Source organism: Hordeum vulgare, chromosome 2H (genome assembly GCF_904849725.1).
Source record: "Hordeum vulgare subsp. vulgare chromosome 2H, MorexV3_pseudomolecules_assembly, whole genome shotgun sequence".
Classification (NCBI taxonomy): Eukaryota; Viridiplantae; Streptophyta; class Magnoliopsida; order Poales; family Poaceae; genus Hordeum; species Hordeum vulgare.
The window spans coordinates 588,221,102-588,248,648 of NC_058519.1; the positions used below are offsets into that span (position 1 = coordinate 588,221,102).

Consider the following 27,547-nt stretch of genomic DNA (forward strand, 5'->3'; position numbering starts at 1 on the left):
AATCATTTCACGCTCTTCCTCTCGTCCTTGGCCTAGCCAAAAAGCTGCAGGCATCCCGGGGCTTCCTTTCTTCCTCGGACGCGCGCATGAACGGTTGGCTCTCGTGATCTCGACATGGCCGCCTCGCGCGTGGACAACGGGTACCCCTCGCATCGACCAGGTACGCACGCACGCACGCACGCCTTTCCCCCCATCCCTCGCCTCCCCGGCTTCGGCAACCTTTGCCGTCCATTTTCCATCGCCGTACCCCGCGTTTTCCTTGCATTCATCGGATGTGTTTCGTGCCTGTCGTCGCACAGATATCAGCATACGCGTATGCACAGGATTGTGCGGTTCCGGGGGGGTCGGGGTTTGCTCGACGTACTGTTGGTGCGCGATCGCACGCACGCCCGCCGGTTTCCTGTAGTATCTGTCGGCGAGGCGCGCTGTTTGACGGTGACCGAGCGAGCGAGCGAGCACGCACGTCTTCAGCGCCGATTCACTTCGGGCCCTGGAGGAACAGCTCGTGGAATCTTTCTATTTCGAGCCGGGCCTTGAGTTCGCAACCACGATACAGGCCAGAAAGATGCTCACTGTATACAGTAGTTAATAGTAGCCAGGAAGGCCTGATTAATACCGTCAATGTCCCTAGTGTCACACCTACACGACGAAGCATCTAGCAGCACTCCTCCGCTCACGTCCATGCGCCATGCTTTTGATCATGCGCATACACGAACGGGCGTATGGAATGGCACACTGTGCGTTGCGTGCTCGTAGTAAGAGGACGCGGCACAGTCTCTGTCTCTGTCACCGTCACCTTTGTGTTGCTACGTAAAACCGTAAATGCATTGGTTGGTGCACGGTCGGGGAAGCATTTGTATATCATTCATCACATCTGTCCTCGTCCGTCTCACATAGTCACATACACACACTTGCGAAACAGAAACATGACCATTGTTTCTGCCAAGAGCCGGTTATTAGCTCGTCGCGCGGCCAAATCCATGGGGCCACCCGGAATTGCTAATTTGCGCGCGGAGGAGGCATTGTGGACCGGGGGGCAGTGGCGCTGTCGCTAACGTGCATGCAACGTACACGCCGTGGGCGCCTCGCGCGGCTCACACCATTCGTAGATTTTTAGAGGAGCACTTGCGCCACGCCTGTCGACACGTCGAAGTGGCTTTGGCCCACCAGGCAGATTCACTGGTCCTTGAACGTGGGCAGGGGCGGAGACAGGGGACGAGCAGCGGCCTGCCCCCAATGATCGACAAAACATAAAGTACGTAGTGTATATTTAACCGATATACGTTAGTATGTATGTATTTGACCCCCATATTAACGGTCATATTTAAATCTTGGCTCCGCCACTGAATGCAGGTATAGGCATTTGAGATTAATGGGTGCTTGTCGTCAAGTTTTTAAATTGGTCTCGCTCGCTGAACTAACCCTTTGAGGCATTGATACATAAATTCCCTTTTTATTTTGTTCCCTACATATATGATCTAACTTAGTCTGGTTGTAATGGGAGTACCATATCTAGTACTCCCTCCGTCTCAAAATTATTGTCTTAGATTTTTTAGAAATGAATGTATCTAAATACTAATACATGACTATATACATTTATATTTAGATAAATCAAAGACAAGAATTTTGGGACGGGGGTAGTATCATGCATGCCAACTAAGCAATTTTGATGAGGTGACATAGAATTAAATGAAGAAATAGAGGGTTGAGTATCATATCATGATACCGTATCATATTAAATGTTGTGCTACTATGTGTCTTGCATGGCAATAAATGACCTATCCTATGATACTAACATATGATAGTATGCATTACGGGTACACACACGATGTAACCTATGCCAACATAATAGCAGAGCCATGCGGGGGAACCGTCGGCGTGTGTCGGTGCCCGAGCGGCCGGCGTGCGGTATTGTGACGGTGTCACGGGGAGGAGCGTCAGTAGTCATGCCCCAGAGATATAGCCATATCGGTGAACCTCGTTAACAAATCTCGGTGTCGTGCTCGTGTGATTGCTTGATCCTCCGTAGATTGACGAATTGCCTCGGATTATTCTAATAAGTGATATCAGAGCCCAGGTGCCCGGAATAGATCTCCGTAGACTCACGGATGGTCGGTCATGGTTGGTGGGCTAAAGACGCTGGTATTAGCGGGCCCATGATGACCGATGTATGAGGGGAAGATTGTTGGGTTTAGTCCCACATCGGTTGTGGAATGAGACATAACACGACTTATACGGGTGAGGGTGTCCCCTCCTAAAAGGCTAGTCTTTTGGGGAAAGAGGGCCCATGGCCTGTCCTAAGTCGGTGTTGCTCTCCCGTTGGACCTGTTGACGCATGTGGTCGAAAACGCTGGTGTTAGCGGACCCGGAATTGCATAACACTTTGAATCTGATCAATCAGCGTAGAGTAGCGGGACCTGTTTTCTTCGTAGCCTTGATCATGTTTAGCGCGACGAGACACTCCATCTGCAAAACTGGGGTCCGATGCCTCACCACGTCCACCACTTGCTTGCCATTCACCGGAGCAGTGGTTGGTTTTTTTTTCTGACTGCCTACAAGTGAGTCAACGTCGCTTAGGCCGCGTTTGGTTAGAGCAAGTACAATAGAGTTGAGTTGGCTGGCTATAAGGAATAAACTAATATATATTTTTTAGTTAGAGAAAAGAGAAGAGAAGAGAGAAGGTAAGGGGGCTCTTAGCTAAGAGTCAGCTCTAGCACGTGCTCCTAGGCCTTTTGTGAGTATGAAAGGTGGACCTTATAATAAAAAAATAGTACAGTTTTGCAATGAACTATTGTACATGTTGGCTATAAGATGGGCTATAGATGACATGACAATGACTTATAGCCAGCAACTGGCTATACTATTATACTTGCTCTTAAAGGGTATTTCAATACAAATGTAATTTACCGAACTGTCAAGGAAACGAGTTGTAAAATAAACGACCATCGAAGGTCTGTGTTTTGAATACAGGTGTATTTGTTGGGGGAAACAACAATCCAAACTTGGCCTTAGGAGGAATCTCTTTGAGGCTTCGACACGGGGCGCTGGCTTGTCATGCATCATTTCGTTCCGAATGTGCCAGCAACCCCACAATGTCGTCATGAGCTCCATCCTCTCCATGTCACGAAGGTCACAAAGAGTTGAGGCGAGCCACTCCATGTTCGTCTGATGAAAGTTCTCTGCATTAGGAATTCGCGTCTGATGAAAGTTCTCTGCATTAGGAATTCGAGAGTGCTCCGCCATCGCTTGCCATAACGCCAACGCCCTAGCGCACCTGCAAAAATAATGTTTTATATTAAAAATATTGGCAGAACTTGTATTTCCCAACAATAGAAAATGTTATTTTTTTAATAAATGTACTTCCACAAAAATGTTCCTATGTTATAAAGTAAATGTGCATTCATTTAAAATATTCATTCAGAAATGTATGCATGTATTAAAAATTGAAAAGGGAAAAATTAAGTAGTAAAAATAGTAAAAAGGGATGAATATTCATGCTAGGAAAATATTGACGGTCATTTTCTTTTCTATTTACCCGGGTTTGGCTCGATTGATAGTGGTGTGTATTCATGTGGCGTACTCCCTCCTTTCCGGTTTATAGGGCTCATTTCAATAATTTCAGATTTCCATTATATTAGGCTCATTTTGAGTCCAATTGAGTTAAAGTGTTTTGAGTCCCACGTCATATTTAATTCATAGAGTTTAGAGAAAGGAAATGAGTGGTTATGCATGCATCGTTTTCTACATCAATCATGCAAGTCTAATGAGAAGGATGATGCTATATTTATTGCCTCAGAAATTACATATGTGAGAAATATTTCATTGGATAGTTAAAACTAATGTCATCCACTCACAATTAACCTTGGTTGATGAGATTTCAGATTTGAACCCTATAAACCGGAAGGGAAGGAGTATGTCATAGATGCGAGTGTGTCAGTTATGATTGCTATTTTCAAGAATCATGATAACGTGTTGGCGGCTCATCAACATTTGCGTGACAATTTGTGAAACACACCTTTTGTTTCAACTTATGTTGGACGATTTCCGCAAGTTTACAAACATCAATGCCCATTTTACTATAGCAGGGCTCATCAACATGGCTCGCCGTCATGTTAAAAAAATAGATGAGACCTAAACTAGGAATAACGATGGTGCTCATCAAGACCAATACAACCTAGGTGTATCCTTGGGTGGTGTGAGTTTCGTTGTGACCTTCGATTCTTTTTGTTCTTCTTTTCTTGTCCGTCAAGGTATGATCATCCTATAGTTATAAAATGATTAAAACTAAGGAGAGAGATACCATTCAGTTGGTTCAAACCTAGGACTCCCTGTAGCACCTTTCCTTATAAGTTGTTTGTTTGCGTTCAATGGGGGCACTACTATGACTATGAACCAAATCAATTCCGACCATGCACGTTGAAGACACATAAAACCAAAGGGGAAATGCCCACAGTTGATTTGGTAGAGTCAAATTTACATGAAAAAATCAAAATAAACATCACAACCCGTATTTTCTGTTGATATTGATGCAACTAATAGCAGTTGTTTTTATTTGATATGAGAAATACATTACAAACATACTCTTCCTCCATTCACAAAATGCAAGTCTTTTTTAAGATTCTGCTACGAACTACATATAAAACAAAATAAATGTATATATATATATATATATATATATATATATATATATATATATATATATATATATATAGAAACTCTATTCATCATCCAGTGTGCAGAATAAATTATTCCTCATTCGAGGTAATTTTACGACCATTTCATAAGTAAATTAAATTTGAAATGCAAATAGATACATTTATATTGATTAACTACGGAAAATTTGTCATAAGAAAAAAAAATATAGATCATAAGACCAGAAAAATCGCATTTTATGTATAATTTACACTATGTTTTTATGTTTGTAATTTTACGTGACACAAAATATTTTTTACGGTGACTATGTATTTTTTTACGGTCTCTTTTTACGTATGAGATAAGATTAAAATTTAAGAAACGTAAAATTACGGTGTATTAATGTGAAAATAAAGAGGGTGAAGAATAACTATTCCTCACCCACGGTGACGAATAGTGCGGCCCTATATATATATAGGATCAGAGGGAGTAGGTGCTTACATGCATGCACATAAAAATAGGGATTAACAAAGTCATCACAAACACGCACTAGAAAATGTCGTCCTCACTAAATGAATATCGTCGGTAAACCTAAAATAAAATTCAAGGAAATGCGAACATCCATGTCAAGTTTATGGTTTTTATTTGGATGGCTTGTTCTAAATAAAAAAAAAGAGTCAATTACACCACACGTGTCTAACCTTGGCAAGAAAGATCAGTTTGTCGCTAAAACTTGCGGCATACATTGAATCGATGATAAAATTTGGCTTGAACGTGCATCTATGGTGCTAATCACGTTCTTTACACATACATCATGCTCACAAGGCACACCAATGTGGCACGGGACCCAATGTTAGTGACCGGAAGGCGGAGATGGGCGTGGAGCATGATGTTTTGTGAAAAACACCCCGATATTCTACTTTTTCTCACAAAAAGCCTTTCACCTTAACGCCAACACGAGCATGCTAGCCAACACACCACGTATCCCTTTCTGTACAAATGGGATTTCTACACATAATGACGTATAGACAAGCACACACATAGCCGTTAAATGGCATGTAGTCACCGCGGGCCATTTTCACATGTTAGTTTTTTTATTTTTCATAGCATTTTGTTAGAACATGTAAAAATATTGTACATACAAATAAATTAACTTATTTATGATAATGTCCTTATAATTATTAGAAAATAATTAAGGTAATGGTCATATAATCCTAAAAATAAATTCTTATTTAACATAATGGTCATTTAATTCTAAACATTATTTTATTTAGAATAATGTTCATGTAATTCTAAATTATTGTTTTCTAAAATAATTTTTACATAATTCTAAAAAAGGTACTTATTTTAAAGAACATCAATCTTATCCTATCAAATATAAAAAATGAAATATTTCTGTAGTTAAAATAATATTTATGAATTCTAATAATTTTCATAAATTATAAAAAAACATGCTTTATTAATGTATTGAGAAAGATATTCATGTATTTTTACGCTATACTCATGTATTCACGCAAATACTCATGTACTTACTTTGTGATTAATATTATTAATTAAAATATTATTCATATAATTATAAAATATATAAAAGTATTATTTAAAAATATGTTATAATTTAAATAGCAATATGAATTGTAATCATATTTATGAATTACAAACACTATCATGGTAAATATCGACAGCGGTCATCGCAGCCCATTTGGGTCATTATGTCTTTTTTGAGACAAATATGTCACTAGGGTTAGCTATCCCAACAAGACAACAAGCTTGATTTGGCCGGATGGCTAGCACCTTAGGTTTGTTAGAACTAGGTTGTGTGCTCCAAGCTGTGGTTTTGCACTTTTCCCCCTTTGTATTGTTTTCTAACACGTGTGCCTTACTAGTCCTTTTAAGAAAAATAATCAAGGGGCTCTCTTGTGATGAAGAAACTTTTATGGTGTTTTTTGTAAAAAAATCTAGGTGACACTTTCATCTCCGCCTTTCCTGTCACTAACACGCCTCGTGAGCATGATAAGCATATACAAACGGGATTAACATCATAGATGGACGTCCAAGCCAAGTTCTCTCACGAGTTCAATGTATTAGAATATATAACCGTATAGTATTTGTATAGATATACGGTTGTATATGTGTAGTCCTTGTATAGTTGTCCGTATATTGTACGTACGAACTCTACCTTGTAACCTCTATATAATGATCAATACTAGGCACCACAACGGGTGGTTTCCCAAATCTTACTTGGTATTAGACGCAAAACCCTAGCCTGTGTTGCCCTCTCCTTCCGCCGCCGTCGAAGCCACCCCCCTCCTGATGTCGCGCTGACACCGTCACCTCCATGGCGTCTCCGACACCGACGAGACGACCAAGGCAATGGCTGCAAAAACGGAGCGCCATGCCGCCAAGGCCAAGCTGCCTCTCGCATCTGCCGCCGCCGCGTCCAGGTCAGGCACGAGGTCCTTCTCTCTGACCTCGCTGCACGCCTAGGCCGTCGGCCTACACTCCATCAAGGGGCATGTCCCCGTCGAGCTCGCGCTTGACACCGGCGTTCATCATCAGTGGCGCACCTTCTTCCGCACCGGTGCTGCAAGTACGCCCTCCTCGATCACCTCGACATCAACGCCCCTGCTGCACCCACACCGGAGTGGTCTCTCTGTTGGGGAACATCGCATGGGAAACAAAAAATTTCCTACGCGCACGAAGACCTATCATGGTGATGTCCATCTACGAGAGGGGATGAGTGATCTACGTACCCTTGTAGATCGTACAACAGAAGCGTTAGAGAACGCGGTTGATGTAGTGGAACGTCCTCACGTCCCTCGATCCGCCCCGCGAACAATCCCGCGATCAGTCCCACGATCTAGTACCGAACGGACGGCACCTCCGCGTTCAGCACACGTACAACTCGACGATGATCTTGGCCTTCTTGATCCAGCAAGAGAGACGGAGAGGTAGAAGAGTTCTCCGGCAGCGTGACGGCGCTCCGGAGGTTGGTGATGATCTTGTCTCAGCAGGGCTCCGCCCGAGCTCCGCAGAAACGCGATCTAGAGGAAAAACTATGGAGGTATGTGGTCGGGCAGCCGTGAGAAAGTCGTCTGAAATCAGCCCTAATTGCTCCATATATATAGGAGGAGGGAGGGGGACCTTGCCTTAGGGTCCAAGGGACCCTCAAGGGGTCGGCCGAGCCAAGGGGGGGAGGACTCCCCCCCCAAACCGAGTTGGACTTGGTTTGGTGGGAGGAGTCCCCCTCCCTTCCCACTTCCTCCCTCTTTTTTTTTCTTTTCCTTTGATTCTTTGTTCTTGGCGCATAGGCCCCCTTGGGGCTGTCCCACCAGCCCACTAAGGGCTGGTGTGTCTCCCCAAAGCCTATGGGCTTCCCCGGGGTGGGTTGCCCCCCCCCCCCCCGGTGAACTCCCGGAACCCATTCGTCATTCCCGGTACATTCCCGGTAACTCCGAAAACCTTCCGGTAATCAAATGAGGTCATCCTATATATCAATCTTCGTTTCCGGACCATTCCGGAAACCCTCGTGACGTCCGTGATCTCATCCGGGACTCCGAACAACATTCGGTAACCAACCATATAACTCAAATACGCATAAAACAACGTCGAACCTTAAGTGTGCAGACCCTGCGGGTTCGAGAACTATGTAGACATGACCCGAGAGACTCCTCGGTCAATATCCAATAGCGGGACCTGGATGCCCATATTGGATCCTACATATTCTACGAAGATCTTATCGTTTGAACCTCAGTGCCAAGGATTCGTATAATCCCGTATGTCATTCCCTTTGTCCTTCGGTATGTTACCTGCCCGAGATTCGATCGTCAGTATCCGCATACCTATTTCAATCTCGTTTACCGGCAAGTCTCTTTACTCGTTCCGTAATACAAGATCCCGCAACTTACACTAAGTTACATTGCTTGCAAGGCTTGTGTGTGATGTTGTATTACCGAGTGGGCCCCGAGATACCTCTCCGTCACACGGAGTGACAAATCCCAGTCTTGATCCATACTAACTCAACTAACACCTTTGGAGATACCTGTAGAGCATCTTTATAGTCACCCAGTTACGTTGCGACGTTTGATACACACAAAGCATTCCTCCGGTGTCAGTGAGTTATATGATCTCATGGTCATAGGAATAAATACTTGACACGCAGAAAACAGTAGCACCAAAATGACACGATCAACATGCTACGTCTATTAGTTTGGGTCTAGTCCATCACGTGATTCTCCCAATGACGTGATCCAGTTATCAAGCAACAACACCTTGTTCATAATCAGAAGACACTGACTATCATCGATCAACTGGCTAGCCAACTAGAGGCATGCTAGGGACGGTGTTTTGTCTATGTATCCACACATGTAAGTGAGTCTTTATTCAATACAATTATAGCATGGATAATAAACTATTATCTTGATACAGGAATTATAATAATAACTATACATTTATTATTGCCTCTAGGGAATAATTCCAACACTCTCCTCGACGTCATCGTCGTCTCTTGGCTCTATGGGTCTGTCTCACTTAGCATCCTCGATGCCGTCATGACGCGTGGTGACGATCCTCTCGCCGTCGCGCTCTCGAAAAGCATCAACGGTCTCTTCAACGACCACAAGATCAATCGCCAGCTCCACCTCACGGCCGAGCTCGGTGATGTCAAGATGAGGAGATGCACATGCCCGACTATCTTCAGAAGGTCAAGACTCTCTCCGACGGACTTGTAGATCTTGGCTCCCCTCTTGATGACACCGAGATGGTGATCCACTGCCTCAACGGCCCTCCGAGCAATACGAGTCCGCCGCCGACCTTATCTCCCTCGTGCCAGGGATTTCCTTCGCGTAGTGTCGCTCCTTGCTCGCGCTCCAGGATATGAAGTGCAAAAATCATCGTGCCTGTACCACAGACACGACCCTTTACACCAATGCTGACAACCCTGGCAAGGGCTCTGGCAAAGGCAAGAAGAAGAAGAAGGGTGTCGCTGAAGCCACCAAGGAGGTCGCTCCTGTCCAGACGCCCACGCCCCCGACGACCGCCCCTTCTCCCTGGCCCTCCCACAGCACCCCTCGAATGACACCATCTAGATGTGTCCCTATGGCTAGGGGGGCTGCTCGACCGGGCGTCGCCCGCCTGTGCCCCGCCTCCTAGCTATGTGTCGAGGCACAAACCGTCGTGGCATGCGTTCTACGCCCAGAGCCCGTACGACGCCGCCCCCATTCCCTACGACTATGGCTACGCACCTGCGCAGCCCAGCTACGGACTCGGTGCCCCGGCTATATCATCACCGACATCGTCCACGGCCTCGTGGGACCAGGCTGCGTTGATGCACCAGTTCTAGACCATGGGGCGGCAAGCACCCACCAAGGAGTGGGTGATGGACACCGAAGCCTCCTCCCACTTCGCGCATGATCCCGATATGCTCACCTTCGTGTCCCCCCCATCCTCCTCTTGTCGTGTTGTCATTGCCGGTAATGGTTCCACTCTTCCGATCACCGGAATCTGGCATGCGCGTCTTCCTATTTCCACTTCTTCTCGTCCTCTTTACCTTCGTAATGTCTTGGTGGCTCCTAACATTGTTAAAACTCTTATGTCTATTCGTCAATTCACCATTAATAATCGTGTCTCTATCGAATTTGACCCTCTTGGTTTCTGTGTGAAGGATCTTCTAACCAAGATCGAGATTCTCAGATGCAATAGCTTCGGATGTCTCTACTCCATCCGTCCTTCATCCACCAGCCAGTTGTATGCCTTTCTCATCGTCAATACAACACTTTGGCACCGTCGGCTTGGACATCCTGGGCGGCCCATCATGGAGTCGTTAGCTCGTTCTTCGATCATTCCTAGGGAAAAGAATAAAAGTAGCTTGTGTCACACTTGTCAGTTAGGACGTCATGTTCATTTTCCTTTTTCTGCCACCAATTGTGTAACCACTACTCCATTTCAAATAATTCACTGTGATTTGTGGACATCTCGTGTTGAGAGTATTTCTGGCTTTAAGTATTATCTCGTTTGTCTCGATGATTGTACTCAGTATGCTTGGGTCTATACTCTACGGTCTAAGTCAGAAGCTTTCTCACAGTTGTCGTCCCTTAGTGCTTTAGCACTCACCGAGTTTAGTGCACGCTTGTAGGCTATTCAGTTTGATAATGGTTGCGAGTTCGATAATTCCCTCCTCCATTCATTTTCCCAGCACCATGGAATTGCACTCCGCTTTTTCATGTCCATATACTTTGCAACAGAATGGTAAAGTTGAACGCATTATTCGTACTCTTAACGACATTACCCACACACTTCTCATCCACGCAAGCATGTCGTCTCGTTTCTGGGTCGAGGCTCTTCAAACAACCGTTATGCTTCATAACCGACTTCCTTCCAAGGCAATCTCAGTCCGCGTTCCCTTTCGTGCCCTACTTGGCGTAGATCCTGCGTATGCCGATCTTAGGTTTTTTGGATGTCTATGCTACCCCAACACCACCGTCGTCGCGCCGCACAAGCTTGCGCCTCGCTCCGTGCCCTATGTGTTCCTTGGGTATCCATCTCAACATCATGGCTATCGCTGCCTTGATCGTTCCACCCAAAAGATCATCATCTCCGCCATGTCGTGTTCGATGAGTCCACTTTCCCTTTGCCTCCACTTCGTCTCCGTCATATCCTACCTCCTTCCCTGCACACTTATGATTTCTTGCACGATACTGAGCAGCCAATGTCGTCGATGTCGTTCACCGTGCCAGGCATGGTACCATCGGCCGCGGGTTCCACCGGGGCACCATTGACGCCGCCACCGGCCTATCGACAGTCGTTGTCGCCACCTTCCACGACGCCACCAAAGCCTACCGAAGCGACCCCTGCTGAGCGCCCTGGCGGGTGCCCTTCTCTTGCTGTTGCGCCAGTGTCTCCGGCCACACCACCACCAGCAGGTGCCACGGGCCCTGACGGGGGCCTTTCTCTTGCTGCCGCCGCAGCGTCTCGGGCCACGCCGCCACCGGCGATTGCTTCAACGGTACCGCCGCCGACCCGCCCGTGGAACCCGCCACCGCCACCATCTCACGCCATGACTACTCGTGCTAAACAGGGCATTGTGAAGCCAAATATGATTTTTGATCTTCATGTTGAAGGCTTATCTCCAATAGCGAAGGCATATCCTGGTGCTCTCAAGGATCCAAACTAGCATTCCACCATGGTTGAGGAGTATGGTGCTCTTCTCTCCAACAACACTTGGGACCTCGTTGATCCACCTCGCAATGCTAACATTGTTACTGGCAAGTGGATCTACCGTCACAAGATGAAGTCTTATGGTTCTTTGGAATGATACAAAGCTCGTTGAGTACTCTGAGGATTTACTCAGCGCGAAGGTATTGATTTTGATGAAACCTTCAGTCGTGTCGTCAAGCCAACCACTATTCGCACAATGCTCTCTCTCGCGCTCTTTAGTGACAACCTGATTCATGATCTTGACGTCAAGGATGCATTCCTCAAGGGCACTCTCACAGGGATTGTTTATGCTCGTCAGCCTTCTGGGTTTACTGATCCTAACTGCCCTCATAGGGTATGTCGTCTCAACAAATCACTCTATGGTTTGAAGCAGGCGTCTCGAGCATGGTTTTAGCGGTTTGCCTCGTTCATTGCATCGGTTGGTTTCATTGGCTTCAAGTCCGACAGCTAGTTGTTCGTCTATCGACGTGGTACTCACATGGCCTATTTCCTGCTCTATGTGGATGACATCATCCTGACTGCGTCTTCCTTGACATTGTTGTAGAGTTTGATTGCCTCTCTTCGTACCGAGTTCAGTATGAAAAATATGGGCGATCTTCATTACTTTTTAGGCATCTATGTTACACGCAACAAGGACAGTATATTCGTGTGATAGGAGAAGTATGTAGTGCAAATCCATCTATACTCCAGTTGATACCGCCTCCAAACTTTCAGCTAGGTCTAGTGATCCTGTTGCAGATCCCATCGAGTACTGTAGTATTGTAGGAGGTCTTCAGTACCTTACGTTCACTCGGCTAGGCATCTCCTTTGATGTGCAGCATATTTTTCTTCATATGCATGATCCTCGGGCTAATCATTTGCTCCTTGTGAAGCGTGTTTTTCGCTACATCCGCGACACCACCAGATATGGCCTCACCTTGTTCCGACACAGCTCTAACAAGTTGACGGCCTATTCTGACGCTGATTGGGCATGCTGCCCAGACACTCGTCGGTCTACCTATCGCTATAGCGTTTTCCTCGTCGCTAACCTCGTGTCATGGTCTGCTAAGTGGCAGCACACGGTCTCTCGCTCCAGCACCGAGGGCGAATACAGGGCGGTTGCTAATGTGGTAGCTGAAACATGTTGGTCACGGTAGCTTCTTCAAGAACTTCATCGACCGGTGAGTGGTGCCACTGTGGTTTTCCGTGACAATGTGAGCTCCATTTACATGACACAAAATCTCGTTCACCATCAAAGCATCAAGCATGTGGAGATCGATCTACACTTCGTACGAGACCGTGTCACCACACGCGAGGTCCAGGTTCTCCTTGTTGCGAGTTCTTTCCAGTTTGCGGACATTTTCATCAAAGGATTACCACCCTAGCTCTTCTTGGATTTTCGAGACAGTCTTAACATTCGTCGACTCCCGTTTACGATTGAGGGAGGGTGTTAGAATATATAACCGTATAATATTTGTATAGATATACGATTATATATGTGTAGTCCTTGCATAGGTGTCCGTATATTGCACAGTACGAACTTTGCCTTGTAACCTCTATATAATGATCAACACAATACACCACAACGTGTGATTTCCTAAATCTTACACAATGTATGACAAAAAAGGGGTTCCCCCACTTTGTATTACAAAACAACCAACCGATACAACCAGCTTGCTGGGGCAACAACACAAGAAAGCCCAAACGAAAAATAAAAGAAAGAAAAGAGAAACAAATCCCGACATCGACATATTGACTAGGAGAAGAAGACCGGCAACCGCTGCACCCTCCGGAGAAGTACCACCTCGTCCCAGCACTTCGAAGCGTCGCGCACCAAACAACACCTCCAAGAAGGAATGTGACGATGTCGCCGCTGTTGTCCGGACAAGTCCTTGGGTTTCCCCCCATACGAGGAGGATAGTGAAGGAGGGGGTATCCCCGACACCCTTCAAGAAGGCCGGCGATGCCCGCACGCGTCACCGCGACGGTGCCGGGCAAGCTGGCAGGGATTTATCCCGATCCCCAACCACCACCACCATCTAGACACTTCGTCGTGCACCATCCACTCAACCGCCCACCAGTTTTTGCCATCACGATAACCGGACCACCATCGCCATTTCACTGGAGCTGCCAACACGAGGCCTGGAGGAGAGAAGGAAACAACGACCACGGGAGTGGCCACCACTCGATCGGAGGGAGGGGACAACCTCCACCGCCAACGAGGAGCCGATCGGACGCGACGACGAGGACTTGCCAAGCCTTACGGCCCGGTGAGACCCACTTGGGCCCGGACAATTCCCGTCCCCGTGCTTCAACTCGCCGACCGACGCGGTGAACACCGCTGAAGATCACCGCCGTCTCGCGTGAACCCAGATGAGCGGATTCTTGATCTTACTTTCTTCATTCTCCATCTTTGGTTCCAAAGAAGTAGACGTTGCTTCCCCTCTAGTTGCACATGCAGCTGCATCATTGCATTCGATTGTACTAAGGAGTGCATTAACATCTATTAAGTTTATTTCTATCAACAAATCAATGTATTGGCCTTCCCAAAACCAAAATGATCATCCATCGTCCTACACAAAAGAATGAGCGAGCTCGAAGTGAGCTACCGCAATTGAACTAAATAGTGAGTTATGAAACGAGCTACCGCAAGTGCACGTACCCCGTCGTTTTCGTATTTGTAGAACACCCATCCGGGGTGTGTCGGCGTGCCCGAAGTGAGCCGCAACACTTGGTGCCGGCAGTCGTCGCACTGTATGAGCGGCATCGGCAGGCCACAAAGACGCTGCGCGAGCGCCGAGCCTGGTGGACGGCCGGACGAGTCCATGCCCACAAACCTTCGGCGGCAGCGGGCGGACGAACCCGTGCCTACATGCGGCGATGCGACCTTGCTTGGGCTGCGGGAGAGGCTCCCCGACCACTCCATCGCCTCGGGCAGCAACCGGCGATCAAAAAAGACAAATCCGGCGATGAAGTGCCGTAGATCTGCAAATTCGGCGACCCTTCGACGAAGGGGGGAAGGGAGGGGAGGCCTCGTGCGCGTAGCGGCCTTCCGGCGTGCTACTGCCGGCTGCTGTCGCCGGAATCTTGGGCGGCAGCCGGCGGCGGCGTGAGGGGGGAGAGGAGAGGTGGTTGGTGGGAGAAAGCGTGGGATGAATGTCCCCCACCAACCGCTTCCGAATATATGCAGGACACCGCAGCCGCGAGGACGAAACCCGCGTTTTTTCGGATTGGGGTCGGGAATTTGCCGCGCCCCCTAATTTCTTTTGCGGACCGGGGCGGGCTGCGGGTTTGATCAGGCTGGCTTTTCCGTCCCGACCCGTATTTTGATGGTTATTTTGCGGGTCGGGGCGGGATACGGGGTGTGATAGAGTTGTTCTGGGTAGCTCGTCCCATCTCATCACTTGGTGAAATCACTTCACGAGGAAATCCGTCCTCCGAGTCCTCTTTCCCATCTTTTTTTGTCGACAGAACTTTGCCTGTCTTTCCCATCGTTCATACCGTCATTTAGGACCAAACGATTCCGCCCAAGGGCAACACTAGCATTTCAGGCTTTCAGCAGAGCTGGACGAGCCGAAACCGGACAAAAACTTGGCCGAAACACTGGTGTCTCGTGCCTACGCACATCGCTAGTACGTACTCCTACTCTACTGCCTACAGGCGTCCCCTTCCCCTTTGGCACGCAGGCTGCATGCCTGCTGCAACTCTGGTGCATGGGAGGGCGAGGCTGGCTGCAGCCGAGAGCCGAGAGCGAGAGCTACGGTGCGCGGCCTCTCTGGGCATAGCCCCTCTAGCTAGCTCCAGAGAGAAGGCCGTTGGTTTTTTTCTAGTCTCCAGGCCCGAGGCAGCCCCGGAGCCTGGCATTTCACGTGGCCCCGTCCGGCCCTCTCACCTCGGGCCCCGGGCCCAGCAGAGCAACGGCCGGCTGCGCACCCGGTACGCCCCCCCCTCTCTGGGTCCCCGCGGCCCGTAACACCGGGGAGAAGAAGAACCCGGGCCACGGCAGCCACGGCGAAGCGTCCCACTGCGTTGCGGGACCGCGCGACCCGTGGGGTCAGCGTGTCAGCGAGGACGGTCGACCGGCCTTGCCTTTGAGGGTGTTTGGATCACTAAAGACTAGAGACTAGAGACTAGTAGTAGTCACCTTTAGTCAGTAAACCTCCAAACACCCCTGACTAATGGGTGACTAAAACTAGTTTAGTCCCTAGTCACCCCACCCCCAACTAAAAGTGACTAAAGTCTCTTCTCCAATTAATTAGCGGGCCCATCCTGTTGCAGGCTCATCCTCCCATGCGGGCAGGTCAATGGAAGGGAGATAAATGAAAGAAAGAGAGAATAATTTAATACAAAGACATTTAATGCTGACTAATAGTAGTCACCTTCTAAACAGGGTCTGACTAAAAACTTCTAGTCTGACTATTATTAGTCACATGACTAGAGAGTATCCAAACACCCTCTTTGACGATGCGACGTGCGTGCCCCACGCACTGGCCCGTGCGCCCCGCAGGCGGGGCCAATCCAAGCCACTGATCCGGTAGGCCATAGGCGCAGCCTCTAGGACGCGGCAGGCTGCACCCTGTAGCCTCGGCGTGCAACAGAGGCCCCGTCATTGTTTCCTGCTCACCGCTCACTCATCGAGCGAGCGGCGCTCGCTTTGACCCATTCCCCTCGTAACCAAAACGGGACGGCAGCGCCCCCCCGTACCGTACCCGCGCACCACCAGCCGCGCCTGCGCCCCCACACAGAGGTCTTGTCGAGCGACCCATCAGGCCCTCGCGCGTCCTCCGTGGATTCCCTCTTCGGTGCGTGCATGCATTGCGCAGGCGCAGGCGCAGGACGGGACGGGCGACCGTCGGTCGGCACGCCGGGAAAAGCCCGCGCCCGCGTCGTGATGCTCTGCTTGGCAGGAGGGGAAGGGAGGGGATTACTGTCGCTCGCTCGTACTGACACCGACCGCGACGGGGCGATGAGCGTGCCGAGCCCGAGCGACCGGGTGCGTGCGTGCGCTCGCTCCCATGATGCCCAAGGCGCGGCGCGCGGCGCGCCCAATCAGGTGCCGAAACGTCTATGGGCCCTGGGGAGCCGCGGCAGACCGCGCAGTTATCCACTCCTGACATCCCGGCCCAGCCATTCGCTACTTACGTACTCCTACAGTATCTTTAATTTTGTTTAGTAGACCCGATTAACGCCCCCACTCGGGGCGTCGCGTCCGAGGAGGTGGAGGCGCTCGCGTCCAAATCCGGCCCAAATCCCGCGCCGGGCCCCACGCTGTCATTGATACGCCAACCCCCCACGTCCTCCACGTCCGTACGCGCGGGCCCCACCACGAACTCGCTTGGAACCGGGTCCGCCCAGGGTTATCGGGTAAGGCCCGTCGGCCCCGCACTGCGCGCCCGGGACTTGACACGGGCTCCCCCCCTGCCACCGTGCCATCCCTTCGGCTCTTTTCCCCCAGCGAGCTGCACTGCTGCTAATTAACCGCAAGCGGCCGTCGTCTTTCCGCTCCTCAAAAAAGCAGCCGAGGGGGGGTGGTCACTGGAGGCGGAGACAGAGGGAGGGAGCAGCGCCAGCAGCACCAGCGATAGTGGGGGGGGAGCTCGGACGAGGCCTAGGGTTTCCGGAGCCCGCCTCCTCCTGCGCCGCCGTTCGCCGAGCTTGCTCAGGTACCGACCCCCGCTCTCTGGATCGGTCCCTTTCTCCGGCCTGTTTCGCTAGTGTTTTGCGGGCGCTGCGGCGGTCCGTCGATTATGAGGCGATTGTGGAGTTGCGCCCCTGTCGGTGTCCATGTGAATTTTGAGAGGGTTTTGCTGGAAGTGGATTTGAGAGGTTTTCGGTGGATTTCGGTGGTGTTTGGCGCCGGATTCGGGCGGATCTAGCTTGGGGTGACCTGATCCCATGCTTTCCACTCCCGCTAAGCTCTCATTCGGCATGCGATGTGTGCAACATAAGGAAGTTCTCCCCCCTCCATTTTGGAGCGCGTGCGCTTCTGTTTGGTTCGGTACCGTTGCTTATGCGACAATTTCACACAGGTTATTCGCGTGCTTAATGCTGTAGCTATGCATAGTGTTGTTAATCGGGGTTTAGAGGGTTTGTTTTTGCTGTTGTTTTCAGTTACTAAGCATAGCCGATCGTGTAGCTTGTTTGAACACGTCATCAAGTCGGGATGACCTGCAGCCTCACCCTCACAAGAACGCGTTTCTGCTCTAGACTTCAGGTTGCGGCAAAGTGTCTCCAAGTGGGATGCTGTACCCTCTACCTTCGTTACACGGCAGAATATAGCATCTCCTACGGTTTGCAGATATAGTGGGAAAATCTGTAGTTCATGCTGCGCTGATAACTTACTGGAAGTGGTCCTGAAAATGGCATTAGCAAAACAATCATAAATTCTTATGGCCCTAAGAATAGGAATGTCCTCAATATCAAGCACTACATATTTCATCTGTTACACAAACTCTTTTTTCGTCTGCATATTTCTGGGCTTTAATATAACTTGATTATTCATTTGTACACTTCTTGTGGTGCTGCTGTTTATCCAAAGGATATAGTCTGCTAAAGTTATTTTATGAGCTAGTCAGGCTAAAACAGAGGTTCAAATGAAAGTATGATAGTTTCTGTTATTGTATAGAAGTGATTGTTTTTTCAATACGTACCCACGTATTGGAGAACATCACTTGGATTGGATAGAACAAATTGTCAGTAAACTGTGAGAAATGATTGAAAATAATATGGATATTTGCTTTCGCCACAAGGCTTGAAATACATATACTTTTAACTCTGGATTGTTCTGTTGCAATTATATCAAATTGCTATGAGCATTGAGCAGTACCTTTCCATCAGCACAGAAGTCTGTCTGGCCTTGTTTTAGCGATAAAACCATGGTGGGGCTTCCACCCTACGTTCACTTTGATAACCTTTACTTTTCCTGTCTGGTTAGTATTTAAATATCCTGTTATAGATTTCTGGACATGACATATTCTATGGTTGGAGACAATCACGCGATAAGCTACAACCCCTAAACCCATGACACTGACTGTCATGTCCGCTATTTATTTATACTATTTTGTTCTAGTTTATTCCATTTAAGTTTGATTATTTTTGATTGTCAATAATATTAGCTAGGGTTCAGATTCCTTCCCTGAGTTTGTGTTGATGTTTGATATATATAGCGGACTCGTTAACAAATCTATTATACCACTATCGTTCTCAATATAACTCGTTAATTATTTTTAGATACCTCAAATATGGGCAGTATGAAGAAAGTCGGTATATACATCCTTGGTTTTTGCATTATACCCTTTTATGTCGAGAAAATCAGTATATATATGCACTCAAATATATTTTTGGGTATGTATAAATTACTAATGAAATATATTAAAATTAATAAAGAGATATAGCTATTAACCTACCTCTTTTCATTCTCAATATAACTCATTAATCATTCTTAGATACCTCATACGAGTAGCATGAAGAAAATCAGTACACATCCTTAGTTTTGGACAAATTCGATAAATATATACACTCATTATTTTCTTCCATATAAGTATATAACCCACTTTGGCACATCTAGTAATTACCAATGAAATATATTTAAAACAATAAAGATGTATAATCAATTAATCTATGTGGTATATGAGGAGAGGGATCATACTCACAGGAGTAGAATCATTTTCTTATGCGTATATATGTGTGCTTTGTGTGTGTGTGTGCGTGCGTGTGTCGCATGCCTATTCTATATATTAATGTAGCTCACTATTTTCTTATGTTTGCCTATCAAAACAACATCTAGCAGAGCTTATGTGATAGCCAGTTACGGCTGCAATATTCCCAATTGAATATTCCTACCCCTGAATGCCATGGACCACATTTTTATCCTGATTTAGAGCATCTCCAACAGCAGCACAAAAATATCGCGGCCAATAAAATTTTTAGCGCGTCACTGTAGCACTTTTAAAGCGCGGGGATCGGAGTATCTCCAACAGACGCGCTAGTGGGGCGCCCAATCCAGCCCAATCCAGCGACCCCACCGGCAGCAGCACAGAGTTTGCTGCGCGCGCAAGCCGGCGCACCAAATATGCTGCGCGCGATAGCGCTTTTCAGCGCGCGCACTGTTTTGCAGCGTCTGTTGGAGCTGTCCGGCGCCCAAAAAACGTATCTTTTAGCGCTCGGAGCACTTTTTGGGCGCCTGTTGGAGATGCTCTTATGGTGATTTCTAATTTACAACTTGATTTTTTTTACTATGTTATGGCCGTATGTTAACCTAGTCCTTCTTGTTTTGTTGACGTAAGCTTAGTTTACTTCCTATCTATACAGTTTTGATCATGGTGTAGTTCTCATTTTTTTTACTATTTGCGCTTGTTAACGTTACGTTAGGATAATCTGATCAGTTAACACTAGTCTTGTGCATTTTTTACAGCTTATTTATCTTCTATTTCTGTAATATTATACCCTTTGTGCATTGCTTTGGCCCTAACAAGCAGCAGTTCTATCATTTTTTTTACCCAAAAAGTTGTCGCCATCTTCTTTGCAAATTATACTAATGTGTATCTATGTCCTCTTGTGCATCACCCATTCCATTTCTTTTTCTTGGTAAGTTTTCAGTTTATTATACAATGTCTTGTTTGATAAGCTGTTCATGTTTGCAAGGTAGAAGTGTTATATACGATAAAAGGAATTACTGCACAGTCAAATTGTAGGTGTTGGATTACATGTTTAGACTATGCGATGTTGTGTAGTGTGTACACACTTCCTTTTAAATTCTAAATTGAAAAATGCACCCATTTCGTTTCTTTTGTCAGGTTTATGCTTGATTCTAATATCTGTCGTTCTACATGAAGTTATACTTGATATGTTTAAGTCTTGGTACTTTACATTCTTATGATCTCACATTTTGGTATATTCTTGCCTTAGCAGCGGCCATCATGGTTAGGAAGAAAAGAACTGGTCCTGGCAGCCCTGGTGAGAGTTCTGGGGAAGCTTCGGGAGCTTCTGGACAGGGTTCCTCGCAGCGAGCTGAGAGAGCTCCTCAACAGCATGGTGGAGGACGTGGTTTGGCACCGCAACACGGTAGCCGTGGTGGGGGGCAACATCAGGGCCGTGGTGGGCACTATCAGGGGTATGGAGGATCAGCTTCACACCATCCAGGTGGTGGCCCACCTGAATATCAACAGCGTGACTATCAGGGGCGTGGACATCCCGGTGGCGGTCCACCTGAATATCAACATCGTGACTATCAGGGGCGTGGACATCCGGGGGGTGGCCCACCTGAATATCAACCACGTGACTATCAGGGACGTGGTGGTGCACGCCCCAGAGGTGGTGGAGTGCCGCAGCCATACTATGGTGGGCATAGGGGAGGTAGTGCTGGACGTAATGTTCCTCCAGGTCAATCAAGAACAGTTCCCGAGCTGCACCAAGCCCCCCATGTCCAATATCAAGCCCCGATGGTTTCACCATCTGCATCGGGAGCTGGCTCATCCTCTCAGTCTGTGGCAGAGGTGAGCAGTGGACAAGTTCAGCAACAGTTTCAGAATTTTGCGATCGTCGATCAAAGTTCAACAAGCCAAGCCAGTCAACTGGCACCAGCATCAAGCAAATCAGTTAGATTTCCGTTGCGCCCTGGAAAGGGTACACATGGGGATAGGTGTGTTGTGAAGGCAAACCATTTCTTTGCTGAGCTCCCTGATAAAGACCTTCACCAATACGATGTATGTCCTTTACATGAAGTTCCTTTTTCCTGCTGCAGTTTTTATTTTGTAATTTTTGATCACCAATTCTGTTTATTCAGGTCTCCATAACTCCAGAGATTACATCACGTGGTGTCAATCGTGCTGTGATGGCAGAACTTGTTAGGCTGTATAGACATTCTCATTTGGATGGACGGCTACCTGCCTATGATGGAAGGAAGAGCCTATATACGGCTGGGCCATTGCCATTTCCTTCAAGGACATTTGAAATTACTCTGCACGATGAAGAAGAAACCCTTGGTAGTGGTCAAGTCGCACCAAGGTATGCTGTTGCTGTGATATTTATACTTCATTGTGTTCATAGTTCTGTACTAACATTCCTTCTGTTTTATAAGGCGTGAGAGACAATTCAGGGTGGTGATCAAGTTTGCTGCTCGTGCTGATCTCCACCATTTGGCTATGTTTCTAGCTGGAAGGCAACCTGATGCACCCCAAGAAGCTCTTCAGGTGCTTGACATTGTGCTGCGTGAACTGCCTACTGCCAGGTATCCTTTAGCTAACCATGTCTTGTTTTACTGTTTTTCCGTCTGTATGGGTTATAATTCTGTGTGTTTTTCTTCTGTAGGTATTCTCCAGTTGGCCGATCATTTTATTCCCCGAACTTAGGAAGACGTCAGAAACTTGGTGATGGTCTGGAAAGCTGGCGTGGATTTTACCAAAGTATAAGACCTACGCAGATGGGGCTTTCGTTGAATATTGGTTAGATATCCCTCATCTTGTTTTTTACTTCTGTATCACTATTCATTTGTTGTCTTGTTAGTTGTGTGGTGGGTGGCCTGACGGCAAAGTACTAATACATAACGATCCACTTCACAGAGCATCTTAGTGGGAGGTTACATATTGGCTGTGGTCTTGCTGACATAATGATTTATATGGTGTTTATTCTTGCAGATATGTCTTCTACTGCATTTATCGAGCCTCTTCCTGTGATTGATTTTGTTGCTCAGCTTCTGAGCAGAGACATCTCAGTTAGACCCCTATCTGATTCAGATCGTGTGAAGGTTCGATTCATGACTTGTTTAACTGTTTTTAACAGACTTGTTTTATGCCGAGTTAACATAATTATTCCCCCTCCTGCAGATTAAAAAAGCCCTAAGAGGTGTAAAGGTTGAGGTTACACATCGAGGAAACATGCGTAGGAAATACCGTATATCTGGACTAACTTCACAAGCAACACGAGAGCTATCGTATGTGCTTCTTCCCTTGCTTTATACACAGAAATCTCTCATGCTCTTGATTATCCGTGATTGATTGCTTTCCTGTTGGTTTCATGTGGTAGATTCCCTGTTGATGATCGGGGTACTGTGAAGACAGTGGTGCAATACTTCCTGGAGACCTATGGTTTTAATATTCAGCACACCACTCTACCTTGCTTGCAAGTGGGCAATCAGCAAAGGCCCAATTACCTTCCTATGGAGGTTACTATCTTGAACAACCTCACTTGCATTGATTTGGAATAATATGTTCATCTATGTACCACATCTAGCCTCAGCATCTTGTCGAGTTGTTCAATTAGTTTATCACTCTGAAATATCAGGTTTGTAAGATTGTTGAAGGACAACGTTACTCGAAACGACTGAATGAGAAACAGATAACTGCTCTACTGAAAGTGACTTGCCAGCGCCCTCAAGAGCGTGAGAAGGACATCTTGCAGGTGATTGTTCATTATATTATTTCTGGTGCAAGCTGTTATAACTGCTTTTACAAAATTGCCTTGTAACATGCTGTGCCTATCACTTAATAACATGTGTGTTGCTGCTTGGTGTTCTCCTCAGTCTGACAAAATTCTTCCACTTCGATGTATTCAGTCCACACTATTGCAGTTAAAGCATCTATAGAGTTCTTGGAATTCCTGCACAAGCACGTTTTACAATATTTTAGTTGCTTAATGAGGTTTTTGTTAATGTTAAAATGATATTTTTTTGTGAATACAGCTATCTATGAGACTATGACCCATTTCTCCGAACTGTTCTTTCGTCTGTATTATTGATTACACACTAGTAAATTCTTATTTGCATCATCTTTATAATTTTAAACTGGACTCTCTAAATCTCTTCTTTCGTTTTTTCATACTTGACCAGACAGTGCATCACAATGCATACTATGAAGACCCATATGCACAGGAATTTGGCATAAAAATTGATGAGCGACTTGCATCGGTTGAAGCTCGTGTTCTGCCTCCGCCAAGAGTAAGTCTATTCAGATGCGATTAGACAGCAGTTGACTTACCTTATTGGGCATACGTTGTGCGTAACAACTGACTACACCTCTTTTTATTAGCTTAAATACCATGATAGCGGCAGGGAGAAGGATGTTTTGCCCAGGATCGGCCAATGGAACATGATGAACAAGGTACACCTTGACAAAATGTCATCAGAAATTAGAACATTAGCAGGAGTACCATTTTTGTAAAGGGCCTTCAGCTACCTGTTTCCATACTGGGAACAGTAGTGGAGAATCATATTACAACAAAATTGGAACAAAATTGTGCTTAGATTGATAAAAAGACCATACAGTAGACGGACTGTCTGCTTCTTGGCAATGCGCAACTTTGCTAAATACTGCACCCGGGTGTTAGAGTATATGTGGATTGCACTAGCCCTTTCCATCAGTTTGGTTTTTTGGTTGCGTTGGCTAGTGCATGAAGCTTAACATGGTATCGGAGCTAAGGTCTTGAGTTCAAGTCCTCGCTTTCGCACTTTAGTAAAAATTGCTGGCAGCCCCCCTTTGTGTCCACGTAGTCCACGTAGAGGCCTCTTGAGTCATACGTGAGTTTCGCGCGACGTCGCTCTCTTCCGGTTGCACGTGTTGACTTGTCTTCCCAGTCACACGTGAGAGGGGGTGTTACAATATATGTGGATTGTACTAGCCCTTTCCACCAGTTCGGACTTTTGGTTGCGTTGGCTAGTGCATGAAGCTTAACATGGTATCGGAGCTAAGGTCTTGAGTTCAAGTCCTGGTTTACGCAATTTATTAAAAAAAATGCTGGCAGCCCCCCTTTGTGTCCACGTAGAGGCCTCTTGAGTCATACATGAGTTTCGCGCGCCGTCGCTCTCTTCCGGTTGCACGTGTTGACTTGTCTTCCCCGTCACACGTGAGAGGGGGTGTTACAGTATATGTGGATTGCACTAGCCCTTTCCATCAGTTCGGACTTTTGGTTGCGTAGGCTAGTGCGTGCTTAACACCGGGGAGTTTTATTGCTGCTATTTAATGTTCATTTCTTCTATCATATTTCCTGAAGACAGTCTAGTTTCGCATGTGAACATTTTAAGAGTCTGCATGATTTACCATAAAGCGATATTATTTAGGTTTGTTATCTCTCTGACATTAGCATTTCTTAAACCAAGGCATACATCTTCTTTCAATGTGTAGTGGACTAGTGGCCGTAATTTGTCATGTTATGTTTTATGTAGTTCTCATGTGTTCATTTTCATTGGTAGAAAATGGTGAATGGTGGTAGAGTCAGCCACTGGGCATGTATAAACTTCTCTCGGAATGTGCAAGATAGTGCTGCCAGGGGTTTCTGTCATGAGCTTGCTATAATGTGCCAAATATCTGGAATGGTATGATCGAGCCATCCAAGTAGCTTTTAATAATATATCTATTTTCTTCTTTTATTTTGTATTCCCTGGTGTTAAAATTCTCACTCTCTCTGTCTTTCTTAGGACTTTGCACCTGAACCTGTGCTGCCCCCACTTACTGCGAGACCTGAACATGTAGAAAGAGCACTAAAGGCGCGTTATCAAGATGCCATGAATATAATCAGACCCCAGGGAAGAGAACTTGACCTGCTAATTGTAATACTGCCTGACAATAATGGTTCTCTTTATGGTATGATCTCTTCCAAAGGACATTTAAAGCTTGCCTGGAGGATATTTTTGCTTATTATTTTCCTTTCTCAGGGGATCTCAAAAGGATTTGTGAGACTGATCTTGGATTGGTATCTCAGTGTTGTCTGACGAAACATGTTTTTAAGATGAGCAAGCAGTATCTGGCAAATGTAGCTCTTAAGATTAATGTTAAGGTATTTCACTGTCCTTGAACCATCCGATCTTTATTATGCACTTCGGTTGTTATATGTTTTCCTACTTTTTAGGTTGGCGGAAGGAATACTGTACTTGTGGATGCCTTGACCAGGAGGATTCCCCTTGTCAGTGACAGACCAACAATAATATTTGGTGCTGATGTTACACACCCTCATCCTGGAGAAGATTCCAGTCCTTCCATTGCTGCTGTAAGTGACTTACTGCTACTATGAAAATGTCTCAAGTTCTGTTATGATACAATGGCACCTGCTAGGTGTACTGGTAGCTCTACAGTTTTGTGAACCTACTGCAATATTTTCTAATTCAGGTGGTTGCTTCCCAAGACTGGCCTGAGGTCACTAAGTATGCAGGATTAGTTAGCGCCCAAGCCCATAGGCAAGAATTGATACAGGATCTTTTTAAAGTATGGCAAGATCCCCAAAGAGGAACTGTGACTGGTGGCATGATCAAGTACAATCTTTGTAGTGATGATATATATTACTCCTCTAATATCTAATTGCTGCTAACAGCGCAAATTTTGTTAAATTTTCAGGGAGCTTCTCATTTCTTTCAAGAGGGCAACCGGACAGAAACCCCAGAGAATCATATTTTACAGGTTCTTATCCTTTCTTGGGCATGTTTGGTAAGCACATTTGTCTGTATTAAACAATTAGTATTTTCAGGGATGGTGTCAGCGAGGGCCAGTTCTATCAAGTTCTTCTGTATGAACTTGATGCCATTAGAAAGGTGGAATTACTTGTTCACACTTTTTCTAGATTAACTCAAACCAGCCACACCTACACTTGTTTGGCAACATTCTGCCTGTTTCTCTTAACTGTTATTTCTTAACTACAAATGTAGGCATGTGCGTCCTTGGAGCCCAATTACCAGCCCCCAGTTACTTTTGTAGTTGTCCAGAAGCGGCATCACACCAGGCTTTTTGCTAATAACCACAATGATCAACGTACTGTTGATAGAAGCGGAAACATACTGCCTGGTTAGTTGTTTGTACACACAAGCGTTTTTCTGCTCACGTACTCAATTCTGAATCTGATGAGTGTGTAATGGACCTTTTTGATGTATCTATTTCTAGGCACTGTTGTTGATTCAAAGATTTGCCATCCGACCGAGTTTGATTTCTACTTGTGTAGCCACGCTGGCATTCAGGTTGGCTTTCCTTTATTTGCAGTCTGCATTTTATTGAATACTCTGATTGCTGAGTTACTTCATAATTTCGTTCAGGGAACAAGCCGTCCTGCTCATTATCACGTACTATGGGATGAGAACAAGTTCACTGCTGATGAGTTGCAAACTCTAACAAACAACTTGTGCTACACGTAATTTAGTGTCTCGAATCTTTTTAGTTTAAATGGAGTACTGTTTAACTCGCCCCAACTGAACAATTTTTTTACTGATTCAGGTATGCTAGGTGCACCCGCTCTGTATCAATTGGTAAGTCCCAATAACGATTCTCATGCTACCAGTGTTGCGTTGCACTACTAATGTTTGAAGATTTGACGCTGGCTATTGTGTTTGCTTGCAGTGCCTCCAGCATATTATGCACATTTGGCAGCCTTCCGGGCTCGGTTTTACATGGAGCCGGACACCTCGGATAGTGGGTCCATGGCAAGTGGTGCCCGTGGCCCTCCACAGGGTGGACGCAATAACAGGGCGTTTGGGAATGTTGCTGTCAGGCCCCTCCCCGCCCTGAAGGAAAACGTGAAGCGTGTCATGTTTTACTGTTAAGGTGGCCGTGGTTACTGCTTACACTATTATGCAAACCTGAATCTATTTGACTGAGTTTGGGTGTGTTATTTGCACTGCATTGGTGGCGCTGGGAGAACACCGCCGTGCAAACTTCCGTCGTTGTGCCGTGTGAAACTCTGTGTAACCATCTACCTATTTGTGTTGGTATCTGAACCACCATATATTATGAAATTGTTTTCAGTTTGGAAA

The 27,547-nt window shown here is 46.4% G+C and overlaps 1 protein-coding gene across 3 annotated transcripts; it reads left to right on the plus strand.

Moving 5' to 3' along the window:
- LOC123427487 (protein argonaute 1B) lies at positions 1-27,547 on the plus strand. Of its 3 annotated transcripts, none has more exons than XM_045111545.1 (23): positions 1-160; positions 20,734-21,527; positions 21,608-21,828; positions 21,902-22,051; positions 22,132-22,265; positions 22,458-22,567; positions 22,647-22,753; positions 22,846-22,984; positions 23,104-23,220; positions 23,648-23,755; positions 23,847-23,918; positions 25,007-25,129; positions 25,232-25,397; positions 25,469-25,590; positions 25,663-25,800; positions 25,920-26,062; positions 26,145-26,207; positions 26,275-26,338; positions 26,453-26,588; positions 26,685-26,758; positions 26,834-26,928; positions 27,012-27,043; positions 27,135-27,547. In XM_045111545.1, the coding sequence occupies exons 1-23, from the start codon at positions 115-117 to the stop codon at positions 27,335-27,337; spliced, it is 3,357 nt and encodes a 1,118-aa protein (XP_044967480.1). In that variant the 5' UTR covers positions 1-114; the 3' UTR covers positions 27,338-27,547. The 3 variants fall into 3 exon arrangements, with proteins under 3 accessions (XP_044967480.1, XP_044967482.1, XP_044967481.1); XM_045111547.1 differs by lacking the exon at positions 1-160 and adding an exon at positions 17,267-17,486 and having other exon boundaries at positions 20,731-21,527; XM_045111546.1 differs by lacking the exon at positions 1-160 and adding an exon at positions 17,292-17,486.

What these genes read in the sequence shown, in the direction of transcription:
- LOC123427487 (XM_045111545.1), top strand. Translation starts at nt 115, where the DNA reads ATGGCCGCCTCGCGCGTGGACAACGGGTACCCCTCGCATCGACCAG. An exon ending in CTGATTCAGATCGTGTGAAG is followed by an intron (nt 22,568 to 22,646) that starts GTTCGATTCATG and finishes CCCCTCCTGCAG; the next exon opens with ATTAAAAAAGCCCTAAGAGG. An exon ending in CAATAATGGTTCTCTTTATG is followed by an intron (nt 25,398 to 25,468) that starts GTATGATCTCTT and finishes TTCCTTTCTCAG; the next exon opens with GGGATCTCAAAAGGATTTGT.